This window comes from Oncorhynchus keta, chromosome 37 (assembly GCF_023373465.1).
Source record: "Oncorhynchus keta strain PuntledgeMale-10-30-2019 chromosome 37, Oket_V2, whole genome shotgun sequence".
NCBI lineage: Eukaryota > Metazoa > Chordata > Actinopteri > Salmoniformes > Salmonidae > Oncorhynchus > Oncorhynchus keta.
The window spans coordinates 4,546,087-4,560,132 of NC_068457.1; the positions used below are offsets into that span (position 1 = coordinate 4,546,087).

General features: G+C 43.6%; 2 protein-coding genes and 1 pseudogene across 2 annotated transcripts in view; all 3 read right to left on the reverse strand.

Moving 5' to 3' along the window:
* Positions 1-1,131: 1,131 nt before the first annotated feature.
* LOC127916584 (uncharacterized) overlaps positions 1,132-14,046 on the reverse strand; it is a 33,240-nt gene continuing 20,325 nt past the window's right edge. Inside the window, exon 2 of the mRNA XM_052498877.1 lies at positions 1,132-3,026. Within this exon, the coding sequence (XP_052354837.1) occupies positions 2,024-3,026 (1,003 nt within the window). The 3' untranslated portion in view covers positions 1,132-2,023. The remainder of the gene's footprint in view (positions 3,027-14,046) is intronic.
* LOC127916588 (zinc finger CCHC domain-containing protein 3-like) overlaps positions 5,929-14,046 on the reverse strand; it is a 128,852-nt gene continuing 120,734 nt past the window's right edge. Inside the window, exon 2 of the mRNA XM_052498882.1 lies at positions 5,929-7,062. Coding sequence (XP_052354842.1) covers positions 6,039-6,902 — 864 coding nt within the window. The 5' untranslated portion in view covers positions 6,903-7,062 and the 3' untranslated portion in view covers positions 5,929-6,038. The remainder of the gene's footprint in view (positions 7,063-14,046) is intronic.
* Positions 7,505-13,607, reverse strand: LOC118370078 (zinc finger protein 180-like; annotated as a pseudogene).

Here is a 14,046-nt window from a genome sequence, read left to right on the forward strand (position 1 = left end):
ATGTAACGTTTCCTAAATGGGATAGTATTGTCCATATAACATTTCCTAAATGGGATAGTATTGTCCATATAACATTTCCTAAATGGGATAGTATTGTCCATATAACATTTCCTAAATGGGATAGTATTGTCCATATAACATTTCCTAAATGGGATAGTATTGTCCATATAACATTTCCTAAATGGGATAGTATTGTCCATATAACATTTCCTAAATGGGATAGTATTGTCCATGTAACGTTTCCAAAATGGGATAGTATTGTACATGTAATGTTTCCAAAATGGGATAGTATTGTACATGTAACGTTTCCTAAATGGGATAGTATTGTCCATGTAACGTTATGCCCCCTTTTGGCATTTGTTCTTTGTTATTAACCGAGCCACTGCCTGTTCACCCCACTATCATTCAGAAGGCGAGGTCAGTACAGGTGCATCAAAGTTGGGACCAAAAGACTGAAAGAAGCTGTTTTTCTCAAGGCCATCAGACTGTTAAACAGGCATCATGAAATCATTGGCCCGTTAATAATGTTTACCTATCTTGCATTTCTCATATGTATAAACTGTATCTCAGTCTATGCTGCTCTGACATTGTTTATCCATATATTTATATATTCTTATTCCATTACTTAGATTTGTGTGTATTGGGTACATGTTGTGAAATTGTTAGATATTACTGCACTGTTGGAGCTAGAAGGACAAGCATTCCGCAACACCCACAATAACATCTGCTGAACACCTGTATCTGACCAATAACATTTGATTTATTATGAAGGTAATTTGTGTAGAATGTATTTTTCCACGTTCATTCACCCCACACCTCTTTACATTGCTTATTTATATTCAGTGACCTGACTGCATCCAGACTGTCAACGGCCCATCCTGGTAGATCTGAACCTAATGCAGGTTGGAGTGATCAGATGACAGAAGTCACATTTAGGTGCCAGGTGTAACTGAGGCAGTGCTCCATATCCATTACTTTGAGTGTTTCTGTGTTGCAGGGGCAGTCAAGAAATGGAACGGCAAGGCCACAGAACATGACATAAGCAGAGCGAGACCACCTCAAGCCCCTGGTGGAGCCGGGGATGGTGTTTACCACACCTTCAGCAGGCTTGAAAAGTGAGATTGATCCATTTGTTTCAGTAGTTGAGTCCTTCGACTTATTGTTGATTTCAATTACTTTTTAACCAATGGGTTGGTTGAAAAGTGATACTAAACTTACATACCATGCACTATTTTGACATAGTGGGAGAAAAACTGAAGTTACAGTTTTTCATACAAAGATATGTGTTGCCTTGCAAGAGTCTTGATTTTCAGTCATTGGGTTAATTTGTTTTGCAATATGTTTAAATCAAGATTTAATTATAGAGTACATTTCAGACATGGATGCAACACAATAGCTTCACAGGAAAAAAACAAATAAAAAAATGAAAATAAACAGAATGATTTAGTACACAACATAAGATTTAATAAAACAGAAGATCAACAACTGAAAGACTAATGAGCACCTTAAGGAAATGCCATTGATTAAAATGTTAATTGGATGCAATATCCAACTGAAAATATAAGCTTTTTGTACTCCATTGTTTGTTACGTTCCCCAGCAAGAAAACCAGAAATGTCATTTAAATAGAAGAGGAAACTAACAAAGAGTCACTGACAAGAACCACAACTAAACTGGCTGGGTCTTAGGAGGGGTTCTGAAAGACACTATGGAGGTGTCCACTGAAAGTTGACTAGCAACAACAACTGGGACCTAAAAGACACCCACTAAATCTGCCCAAGAAGAAGCAAACAAAAGAAAAACCCACAAGAAACTTAAAGATAGGAAGCACACCAAAAAGTGGTTAAAATAATTTATTACCATCAATACCATTCATACTATTACAAAATCATAATTCTCATTCATTCTTAATGAATTCTATTTACAAAAATATCAAACAAAAACAAACCTCAGGGGAGCATCGTCCCTCCCCGTCATACCTAACCAATACCTAACCCTTTCCCTAATCTATCCCCTTACCAAACTCACTCTAACACTCCCAGCCCTAAACCCCCTTTCCACCTCTCCCGTGCCGCATGCTTCCCCCACTTCCTCTCCTCCCTCTTCATCCTCCCCCTCAAATCACCTTCCACCCTTCTCACTATCCCTTCCACCCCCCAATCTCTCCCTGTCTTGACTAAATTCTTCCTGGCTTCCCACACTCCCTTTTTAAAGAGACTCATGAGAAGCCAGAACAGAAACCTGTCCCTATCCGTTCCCTTTGCTCTCCCTTTGCCTCTCTCTAGCCTAGCCCATGTCAAAACAAAATCACTCCTAACCACACCTAGCATCACCCGTGCCCTAGCCCAGACTAGTCCGGCAAAGGCACAGTCCCAGAAGGCATGGCGCACAGTCTCCTCCCTGCCACAAGAGGATCTTGGACAGGTGGGGGATTGCACCAAACTATACCGGTACAAGATGGAAAGTACCGGCAAACGCTTATGAAGGTTCAACCAATTCAGGTCCTTGAGCCCGTTGTCCAGGCCCCGCGCCTGCACTCCCTCCCAGACCACTGACGAGATGCCCGCTACGGGCGCAGGACTCTCTGCCTGCCTGACCTCCTCGTACAGGTGCCTGTGGTCTAAACCTACTCGGGCCGCATGACCAAAGTGCCACGGCAGCTGTTCTGCCCGAGGACCCGCGTTAGACCACACCATTACGCTTCTCGCCTGATACGAGAAGAACACCCGCAGGAGGTAACCGGACGGGTGTATCACTGGCTGAGCAAGCTCCGCTAACAAGAAAGAAACAAAAATTGAGTCCAGCTTGAGGGGGAAATGTGGTACCCCCCTACCTCCCTCCCCGATGGGACAGATCATGCGTGCCCTAGCGACCCACTCGAACCTGCCACTCCACATAAACTGAAACACAAGCCTCACTAGAGGCCTCCTCAGACAAGCCGGCAATGGGTAGATGTACGCCAAATACAAAAGAGACGGCAACACATCCACCTTTAGGACCAGGACTTTGCCCATAAAAGACAAATACCTAGCCTTCCACATTGCTAGCTTCCTCTGTACCACTGCGATACGCATGTTCCAGTTTAGCGTCGCTGAGCCGGAGGTCTCAAAATGAACCCGAGAATCCTCAGGGCCCCTTCACAGAGAGATAACCCCCAGGCACATCCGTTCTACCGCGCCATCTTCCGAAAAACTTGACGGAAGACTTTGCATGGTTCAGAACTGCTCCCGACACTCGGGTGAAATCCCCAAAGATGGCAAGGGACCTTGTCAGGCACGAGTCCTTGCACAACAGCAAGGAAGTGTCGTCGGCGTACTGCGTCATCTTAACACGCAGCCCACCACTTCCAGGGATCAACAAGCCTTCCACCCCTGTGTCTGCCCTAATGGCAGCCCCCAGAGGCTCCATGTACAGAACGAAGAGGAGAGGCGAGAGTGGGCATCCCTGCCTGACCCCAGACGAGAGGTCAAAAACGTCACCTAAGTGACTATTTACACTAACTCGACACCCCGCTCCGACATATAAAGTACGGATCCATCCTATAAACTTCTCCCCAAATCCTAATCTACCTAACACCCTGAATAGAAAAGATCTATTCACGCGATCAAAAGCTTTCGCCTGATCTAGCGCTGCTACCATTAAAGGCAGCCCTCTATCTTAAACCCAAGCGATGGAATCCCTGATCAACTGTAGGTTCCATCTTATAGAGCGGCCCTCTACCCCGCACGTCTGATCCTCGTGGACGACGTAGGGAAGGGCTGTGCGCAACCGGTCTGCTAAAACCTTTGCAAGAATCTTGTAATCTACGCACAGCATGGTCAATGGCCGCCAGTTGCCAAGGTCAGTTGCTTCCCCCTTCTTATAAAGAAGTGACAGCACACCAACAGCCATTGATCCCCCCGGGACCCCCCGTCTCAAGGATGGCCTTCAAGACTTCGAGAACCACTGGTCCAAGTATACCCCAAAACTTGAGGTAAAACTCAGCCGGCAGCCCATCCATCCCAGGCACCTTCCCTTTTCCCATCCTCCTAAGAGCGCTCTCAACCTCTTCTAGTGAGATCTGGGCCTCCATCACGTCTCTAATGTCCTCTGGCAACCGCCGGGACAAGTGTTCTAAAACACGTTTCCCTGCTCTACATCTATTTCCCTTTCCTTAAATAAACCTTGGAAATGATCAGTTGTCACCCTGACCATTTCCTCTGGTTTACTTACTATACTACCATTTTCTTCCCTAACTCCATGCATTACCTTCCTACTCTGCCTGGCCCTAACCGACTTAAAGAACATAGGGGAACAAGTCTCATTATGTTCTAGAAAGCCACTATGCGCACGCTCCAGGAAAGCTCGAGACTGCTCCTGCAGCTCCCTGAGCTGCGCCTTTAGGGCTGCGAATCTCTCCCAGTCAATCGACCCGCCGAGGTTGCCTGCCTCGTACTCGAGTTCAATTAACCTTTGGATACGATCCACCTCCCTCCTTTCCTCCCTTTTTTCCTTCTACAATATCCTATTATAAAAGCCCTTATCCTCCCCTTAACTAAATCCCACCACTCTAACACCCCTCGCACATGGACCGGAGGCCGTCAAGCCTCCGAAAGAAACAAAAAATGCGTCAACGAAAGCTTGCTCCTCCAGTATATCCCGATCTAACTTCCAGTACCCCCTACCGAAGAGGCAGACTGGCAACCCCACCTGCAGGAACACCCCGTCGTGATCCGTGAAGAAAACAGGCAACAGCCGCCCAGACAACTGACCCAAAGACCTGGATACAAAAATGTAGTCGAGCCTCCGCGCAACCCCCCTGGAGTTGCGCCATGTAGGACCGACCATAGCCGGAGTAGTGTGCAGGCCACCATCAACCAGACCATGGCAAGCCATTAGCCCAGAGATGGCACCTGCACTGCTATCACCACCTACCCCTAAATCTATATTAAAGTCTCCTCCTATCACCAAGTGCCTGTTTGTAACACACAGGGGCGCCAGACAGTCCACCATCTCCCTCCTGTCTGCCGCCACCTGTGGCCCATACACCCCAATTAACCTATATCTAGCTTCTCTAAACTTAACATCTATCCCCAAAACTCTACCCTGCATTATTACAAAAGTGTTCTCTATTTTAACCTCTCTATGCCCACACAAAATCCCTACTCCTGTTGAGTGCACCCCTCCTATGCCCCAAAAAGATTCCCCCTTATCCCACTCCCTCTTAAATCTACACACATCCCCACCATCCCTCAGGTGAACCTCCTGTAAAAAACAGAAATCAAACCCCACACCCTCTAAATAACAAAAACGCCCTCCTTTTAACATTATTCCTTAACCCCTAACATTTAGACTAAAAAAGAAACCGAACTATTCATTTAATTATTAACAACAAATAAAACCCCCAAAAAAAAAAAAAACAGGAGACTCACCCGATGCTCCCCTGGTCCATCTCCACCGGCGGGGACGTCCTCTCATCTCCTGACGCCCCCCCGTCCTCCATCCCAACCCATGACCCAGGCAGTGTGTTGGGTCCTCCCTCCCCCCCCACCCCCCCCCCCCTCCCTGTTTGCCTCGGGGCTGCATGTAGGGGACCCCATCTCCTCAAACAGGAGTTGGGATCCCTCTAGCAAACAGCCCACCGACCCCTCACTGGAGTCATCCACTAAAATGCAAGGGGCTGAGGCAAACCGGGAGGACAAATTACCCTCCCCCCGCCACTCTCTTAGCCCCCCTCCACACCCCCTCCCTCTCACAACCTGCCAAGCTCCCCCTCTCCATCCCTTTCTTCTTTGGTGAAGGAGGTAGCGGGGAGACACAACGTCCCATCCCCGCTAAATCCTCCACCAAATCCCTAATTTCAACCTCGAGGAAGCCTGGCAGGCTGTCCCCCCACTCCTTTCCCCCCATCTCCCCCTCCCATCTCCACACCTCCCTCCGTCCCCGTCACCACTCCCTCTTCCACTCCTTCTCGCACCACTGTCCCACTCTCCCTCTTCTCCGCTCCTTCCTGTTCTTCCGCCTTCTTTTTCTTCTCCTTCTTTTTCCTTCTTTCCATCTTCACTCCTCTTTCTTTTCGCCTCTTCCTTCTTCGTCCTTCTCCGTCCTTTCCCCTGTGCCATCCGTACAATCCGCACGCGTCCTTTCTTTTCTCCCCCCATCCCCCGCTCCCCCCCCAGCTGCAGACGCGTATGACCTGTGACGAGCCAGGCAATCACGCCACAGGTGTTCTCGGGAGCCACACCCGTGGCAAGCCTTGGGCTCGTCACACTCCCTGGCCTCGTGCTCTTCCGACCCACAAAAGCGACACTTCTTGTTGCTGCACGAGGCCAGGGTATGGCCGTAGGCCATACAACGCCTGCAGAACGGGGGCTGACGTGCATAGTAGAGTGTTCCCCTGTCAGCCCCCAGGGAGAACATCGCCGGAGGATGGAGGTAGCCATCCACACTCTTCGGGGACTCCCTGAGTAACGCCTGGAAGCCTCTCTTCCCATTCCAGAAACCCAGGAAGTCCCCGAGGTACCTCGCTGAAGAGACATTGTCCATGTACCTCCCCAGAAAGGCCCTCACTTCTTCGTCCTTCACGTGCGGCTTGTACATGGTTATGGTGACCACCCTGAAGTTGTTTCTTGCCAGGCTGGTCACCGTGTAATGACACAGGGGACCTTCTTTCCTTTCCGTCACCGTCTTCATAATCTCATTGTGTTTTTCTTCCAAATATAGGGTTACATCAAACCCCTTCTCCATTGGGTTCCCCTGAAGGCAGAGAACATCTCTAACCTTCAATTTTAGGTGCCCCATTAGGATGTTCCTCCCGAAGGTTTCTCTCCCCCAAGGCTCCATCTCTTTTCCCCGCCAAGAAAAGCGCACCGTGTTGGCCAGTCCAATCCCCGGAACCGACGGTCCAGATGTACTTTGCGCCATCTCCTCACGGACGATGGCGCACCCGTCCCACCACCTCAAACTTATAAACAGGAATCAAATCAAAAAAGAAAATCCAAAAAGGTGGAGCAAACTAAAGGTGTTGACTCTCCACATCTATCAAGACAACTGGAGCACTGGGCCAGACACTCTTAAATAGAACCTGGACCATCTCAGGTGAAACACCTTCCCACTAATGAGATGGACAAGCCAGCACAGGTGTAACACATACTAACGAGATGACAGCAATCAGTGCGTCCTACGTGCTAACGAGCTAGACGTGCTAACGAGCTAGACGTGCTAACGAGCTAGACGTGCTAACGAGCTAAAGTCCAACCTCAAAACATAAATGGAAAATACAAAGCCTGTAACACCTTCCCCCTTAAGACAACAAATATATCCTATATTTTTGATGGACAAGTTCTCACCACCAACAACTTCCATTTCACATTATAATCAACTACAATGCTTCACCTTCTACAATATAAACATGGTGTCTACTGGCTGTCAACAATTAAAAACAAGTATTTCTAAATAATAATATACAAAAGTACTATTTCTTTCAAAATTTTATTTATAGAATCCGAAAACTCACTAGCTTCAAGAAATTTAGTCCACTTTTTATTTAACTAGTCAAGTTAAGAACAACTTATTATCGACAATGAAGGCCTAGGAACAGTGTGTTAACTGCCCTGTTCAGGGGCAGAACAAAATATTTTTACCTTGTCAGCTCATGGATTCGATCCAGCAACCTTTCGGTGACTGGTCCAACGCTCTAACCACTCGGCTACTGAAAGTACGTTGAAATTACGTTGTTTTAAAGTAATTTTAAAAATGACAACATTTTGCTCGGTGGAATAGCCCCAATGTCAAAACACAGTTTTAACGTCTCCAAATCAATAACCAATATTCAGAAACAGTTTGAGATATATTCAAAACCTAAACATAAAATGTGCTATGAACACAAACATCTGTTTGTAATAATCATATCAATAATAATCATATTACTTGTATTTTTTAAACAAGCTCCTTATAAACTGCAGAAGCATCAGAAACACTGTTGTTTTGACAAGTAACAATAAATCCCCAATATCAATTAGGGGGAAAAAAATCAGGTTATACGTGATGTTGAAACTAAAAAAAAAAACATGGAAATGGGAGATATCTTTCCCCTCACTGGTTAGAGGACTACCTGCAGAAGACAGTCAGCTACATTTTGGAGTGATGCATTAAAATTTAGGGGTCGCTAAACAAACGAACACAACACTTATTTGTCACAACTCATCGCAAAAATCATTTGTGCGAGAGGAGGGACGTCCTGTTAAAACCAACAGCTCAAAAACCACACGGAACCTGGGAATAATGTGTACATCTCTGGTTAGAGGACAATTTGTATAAAACAGACTGCTTCATTTTGATTCAAGTGGGTCGCCAACACATCTCTTTTTTTGGTAGCCACTTTTTGTTAAATCACATAAATAGTAACTCTTTCAATTCAGAGCCTGGATTTTTCCGTGAGGCGAATATAAGTTGAAATCAATAGAACAGGGGGCAAATGATTACGGATCGACATTGTGACATTATCAAAATACTCCTTGTACAACATTGTGACATGAATTCATTGATATCATGAAACAACTCCTTCATGTTTGAATTTTCTGATGTTTGATCCGAGGTATTTTATCAGATTATCTCTGGTCAAACTGATCACAGCTGGGATTTCTCTCCGGTATGTGTTATATGGTGTAAAGTTCGCTTGCTAGACGGAGTAAAACTCTTCCCACATTCAGCACAGCTATAAGATTTCTCTCCTGTGTGTGTTTTCTCTGGTGTGACATCAGAGTGGTTGACCGAGTAAAACTCTTCCCACATTGAGCACAGCTATAAGGTCTCTCTACTGTGTGTGTTCTCTTGTGTATAGTTAGATAGCGAGATGTAGCAAAACTCCTCCCACATTGAGCACAGCTATAAGGTTTCTCTCCTGTGTGTGTTCTATGGTGTGATATCAGAGTGGTTGACCGAGTAAAACTCCTCCCACATTGAGCACAGCTATAAGGTTTCTCTCCTGTGTGTGTTCTCTGGTGTATAGTTCGATAGCTAGAAGTAGAGAAACTCTTCCCACATTGAGCACAGCTATAAGGTTTCTCTCCTGTGTGTGTTCTCTGGTGTTTAGTCAGACTGCTAGAAGTAACAAAACTCTTGCCACATTCATAACAGCAATAAGGTTTCACTCCTGTGTGTGTTCTCTGGTGTATAGTTAGATAGCTAGAAGTAGCAAAACTCTTCCCACATTGAGCACAGCTATAAGGTCTCTCTACTGTGTGTGTTCTCTGGTGTATAGTTAGATAGCGAGATCTAGTAAAACTTTTCCCACATTGAGCACAGCGACAAGGTTTCTCTCCTGTGTGTGTTCTATGGTGTGATATCAGGCTAGTTGACTGAGTAAAACTCTTCCCACATTGAGCACAGCTATAAGGTTTCTCTCCTGTGTGTGTTCTATGGTGTGATATCAGGCTGGTTGACTGAGTAAAACTCTTCCCACGTTGTGTACAGCTAAAAGGTCTCTCTCCTATGTGGATTGTCTGATGAATTTTAATGCCTGATGAGGTGAATCTCTTCCCACAATCAGAGCAGCGGTGAATTCTCTTCCCTGTGGGTCTCTGCTGGTGTTTCTTGAGGTGTTCTGATGTGGAGAGACTCTTCTCTGCCTTGTCAGCATCATGATGTTGTTGAAGCTCCCCAGAGGATCTACGATAGTCCAGTCTCTCTCCTGGATGAACAACAAAGTCAGACAGATGGTTAAAGGCCCACAACAGCAGAAATCCATTGTAAAAGTAAAAAAAAAAAAAAGGTTAAAATGAGCAAGAATAGTCATATTTTGCCTTGTTTTCACGTTAGTAGTAACATCGATGATTGAGGTATTCAAGTTGTGGAAAACCCTAAGCAATGTGCCAGACGACTTTTGGTCTCCAATATAGGACAATTTCGGTGTTTGCTAACATTGCGGCATGAGGGCGATGCATACACAATTTGTTTGTAGGAACTCCTCCCTGCTTAACGAGGAAACCGCTAGTTATGGATGTAGTATATCTGCTAATGAGGAAACCGCCAGTTATGGATGTACTATATCTGCCAATGAGGAAACCGATAGTTATGGATGTACTATATCTGCCAGGAGCAAAAAAGGCGAGCAAAGATTTGTTTTTAACAATGTATTCTGAATGTGAATGGGGGAAAACTCAGGGGAGTAACCTCTATTTCCAGGTTGTTTATGAGTGCATTTCACACTATTTTGGATTATAATTATAAGGCTCGCTTGAATGTCCTACTTAATATAATGTTTGTGTTATTGTCACAAATCAACTGCTTTATACTTTAAAAAAAAGTTAAATGCTCTTTGGCTAGCATATCCATCAGCCTGACAATTAGGGTTTGTACACTAAGTGTTTGCCAAATTGGCACAAAACTTCACATAACAACAACATAGACCTACTGTAAGACCCATAACTTCACCTAACAACAACATAGACCCACTGTAGAACCCTTAACAACAACAGATTAGACCTACTGTAGGACCCCTAACAACAACATGCAGTGGGGAGAACAAGTAGTTGATACCAATGCCGATTTTGCAGGTTTTCCCACTTACAAAGCATGTAGAGGTCTGTAATTTTGATCATAGGTACACTTCAACTGTGAGACGGAATCTAAAACAAAAATCCAGAAAATCACATTGTATGATTTTTAAGTAATTAATTAACATTTTATTGCATGACAAAAGTATTTACCTGTTCTCCACTCATTACCTGTATTAACAGCACCTGAATTCATTACCTGTTTAAAAGACACCTGTCCACACACTCAATCAAACAGACTCCAACCTCTCCACAATGGCCAAGACCAGGGACTGTGTAAGGACAGCAGGGATAAAATTGCATCAAATACTTGTTCTTCCCACTGTAGACCTACTGTAGGACCCATAACTTAACCTGACAACAACATAGACCTACTACGCATATAGAAGTAGGACTAGTTTACCTGGCCGGAGCGCAAATCTAGGCCTATAAATGTGCCCATTTGGGGATGTCTGATAGTATTTCTGATTGTCTTAACGCACCACCACTAATGAGCTGAGGAACTTCTCATAGCAAATTTCTCTTCACCTCAAACAGCAAGTAAACAAAGTCTACTCAAAATCAATTGCAAGTGAGAATAGTTATTTAAAGTACTTCAAAAACATTTCCAGCTCTTGCCCCCACGATAACCAAAGGGAAAAATGTAACGTGCTGATCCAGTGGAAATGTCATAAAATACCCGAGTACTTCTTATCCCTTCCACAAATAGCCAACAACTGTGTCTGTCCCGAACTCAATGGCACAGGAAACCGAGAGCCCAGAATGATTTTATACAAGGTTTCAAGTTCGTTGGAGACAGGCCATGTGATTTACAAGAAATGTATTTGCAATTTTTTACATAGTTGGCAATGGCAATAAAAGTAACTTTTAGACTTGTATCATTTTCATTTAGAATGTAGATTAATCGCAGACAATGATTTTGAGATACTATTATCAATTACATGAAACGGTTCCATGAAAATGTGAATATTAAAATCAGATCAGTGCAGACCAGTATAAATGGTAAGATAAATTTGCACTCCAAATGTAGGTTGCCGACTACTTGTGTCGACTATTAACAGCACCGTCAGAATTCATGATCGCCAGCAGGAGGTGGTGGTTCAGGAAGAGTTCTCTCTCTTCTGGTTGGGCATATTGATGTAATGGCATGAAATAAATGACACAATGACTTATCAACAGCTCTAACAATTTGACCCCCACAGTAAATCTTCACTGGCAATTCTAGTATATACTACATATCCTAGAAACCTGGTTAAACTAGCATTATGATATCATGGATGAATTCTAGAATATACTGTATAGCCTAGAAAACTGGTCAAACTAGCATCATGACATCATGGATGGATTCTAGAATATACTATATCGCCCAGAAACCTGGTTAAACTATTATTATGACATCATGGATGAATTCACTTTAATAATGGGAATTGATGGGAAATGATGTAAAATATATCACTAGCCACTTTAAACAATGCTACCTAATATAATGTTTACATACCCTACACAATTAATCTCATATGTATACGTATATACTGTACTCTATCATCTACTGCATCCTTATGTAATACATGTATCACTGGCCACTTTAACTATGCCACTTTGTTTACATACTCATCTCATATGTATATACTGTACTCGACACCATCTACGCTACACTCGCAATTAACATCTGCTAACCATGTATATGTGACAAATAAAATTTGATTTGAATTCTAGTATATATGATATAGCCTAGAAACCTGGTTAAACTATTATTATGACATCATGGATGAAATCTAGAATATACTATATAGCCTAGAAAACTGGTTAAACTATCATTATGACCTCATGCATGGCCAGTCGTTGTATTCATAGTGTGGTGAATTCAGGGGGTAGCCCTGAGCTGAACTCAAACCTGGGTCCAGCGACTGTCAAGCCGACACCTTTAAGTGTTACAACAAGATGTCTGAAATTCTTGACGAGGTCGCTAGATGTTGGGTTACGGTTTCTACAATAGCGTTCTCTATGAATCTGAGAGATGTTACACTTCTCCTTCCCCCATCCCTCAGATGTTTACCAAACAGAGTCTCTGTGCAGCCATTTTGTTGCTGTTTAAAAAAAATACAAAACCCAGCAATCTGCAGTTCAGACAATAAGAAATCTGTAATTTCACCACTGTTTTGGTAAACAGATGATTATGGGGTTGGAGAAATGTAACTACAGACAGACCTATGGATGCAAGGACTGAGCAACCATGATATCAACATTATAGTTTTAACAATGTTTTAACCATGTTGAGGCTATACGGTGTTGATTTACATTGTTTCTAAACATTAGAGTAAAAAAAGCTTATTTGGGGATCCGATGGGGTACAAAAGTTGAACTAAGCTCATGAAGCATGTGTTATATTCTTCAAAAATCAATGGCTATAAATACATAATTTAAAAGTCACAATATGGATGTAGCAATTGCAGATTTCCGCTTTAACACCAAACATCAGTTCAACAACTGCAGAGTTTGTGCCTCTGTTTTTAGGACAGTACTTACTAGTGTTAATCAGGGAACGGTTTTTCAAAACCATCTTATGGCTAAATTCACCGTTCGAACCATTGGATGCCTTAAGATGCGTTTGGGAAACCGGGCCCAGATATCCATTTTCCTCCTTCTTCTCTTCTTCCTCCTCCTTTTTCGGTTTAACAGTCATCTCCCACTCCTCCAATCCATAAACTGCATCCTCCTCTCCTTTTACTGTAACATCCTCCTCCTCTTTCACTCTGAACGCGTCTTCATCTTTCACAGTAACAGCCTCACACTCTACTTCTTGTTTTACTGTGATATCCTCTTCATTAGAAGGAGAGTAGCTTCGTGACCGCATGGTCGGGATGTTAGCTATGCTAATGCTAACTTAACCAGTCCGCTAGCTGAATAATAACAACAACACCGTAAATATTAAATTAAATCGGATAACTAACTAGACGACAGAAGTGGTTTTAAAACACAGTGACTAATATACACTAACGCGTCTAAAGAGCTTTATTGGTTCAGCTATTTCGTCTAGCAATCTACCGAAGTGGCTGACTAACTTGCTGCTGTTGAAAGAAGCGTTCCGTCCACTAGATTATACGTCACACTAACAGCATTGCCTTAAAGTTGCAGACCGCCATCTGCTGACTGGAGTGGGTAACGCAGTTGGGTAAATGTATATTTAATTTTCAGACAAGTTAAAGGGTAGGAATCTTTGACGTCAATAGGCCTAAAATATTAATTAGCCCCCACTAAATAAATCAATATCAGTCAATATATTTCTTTATGTGATTTCCTTTTTTCGTCAACTGCTCCATCGCATCTTAAACTAATGATCGGGCCGGCACTAGGACCAGGGTAGGCTGCTGCTGCACTAGTGACTGTTAGACTTTCTTCAGCAATGATGGCAGACAGAAATACTAGGAGAGAGGGGTACCTATAGACAGAACTGAACTGGATCAAATATGGCGGAACAGAAATACTAGGAGAGATGGGTACCCCTACACAGA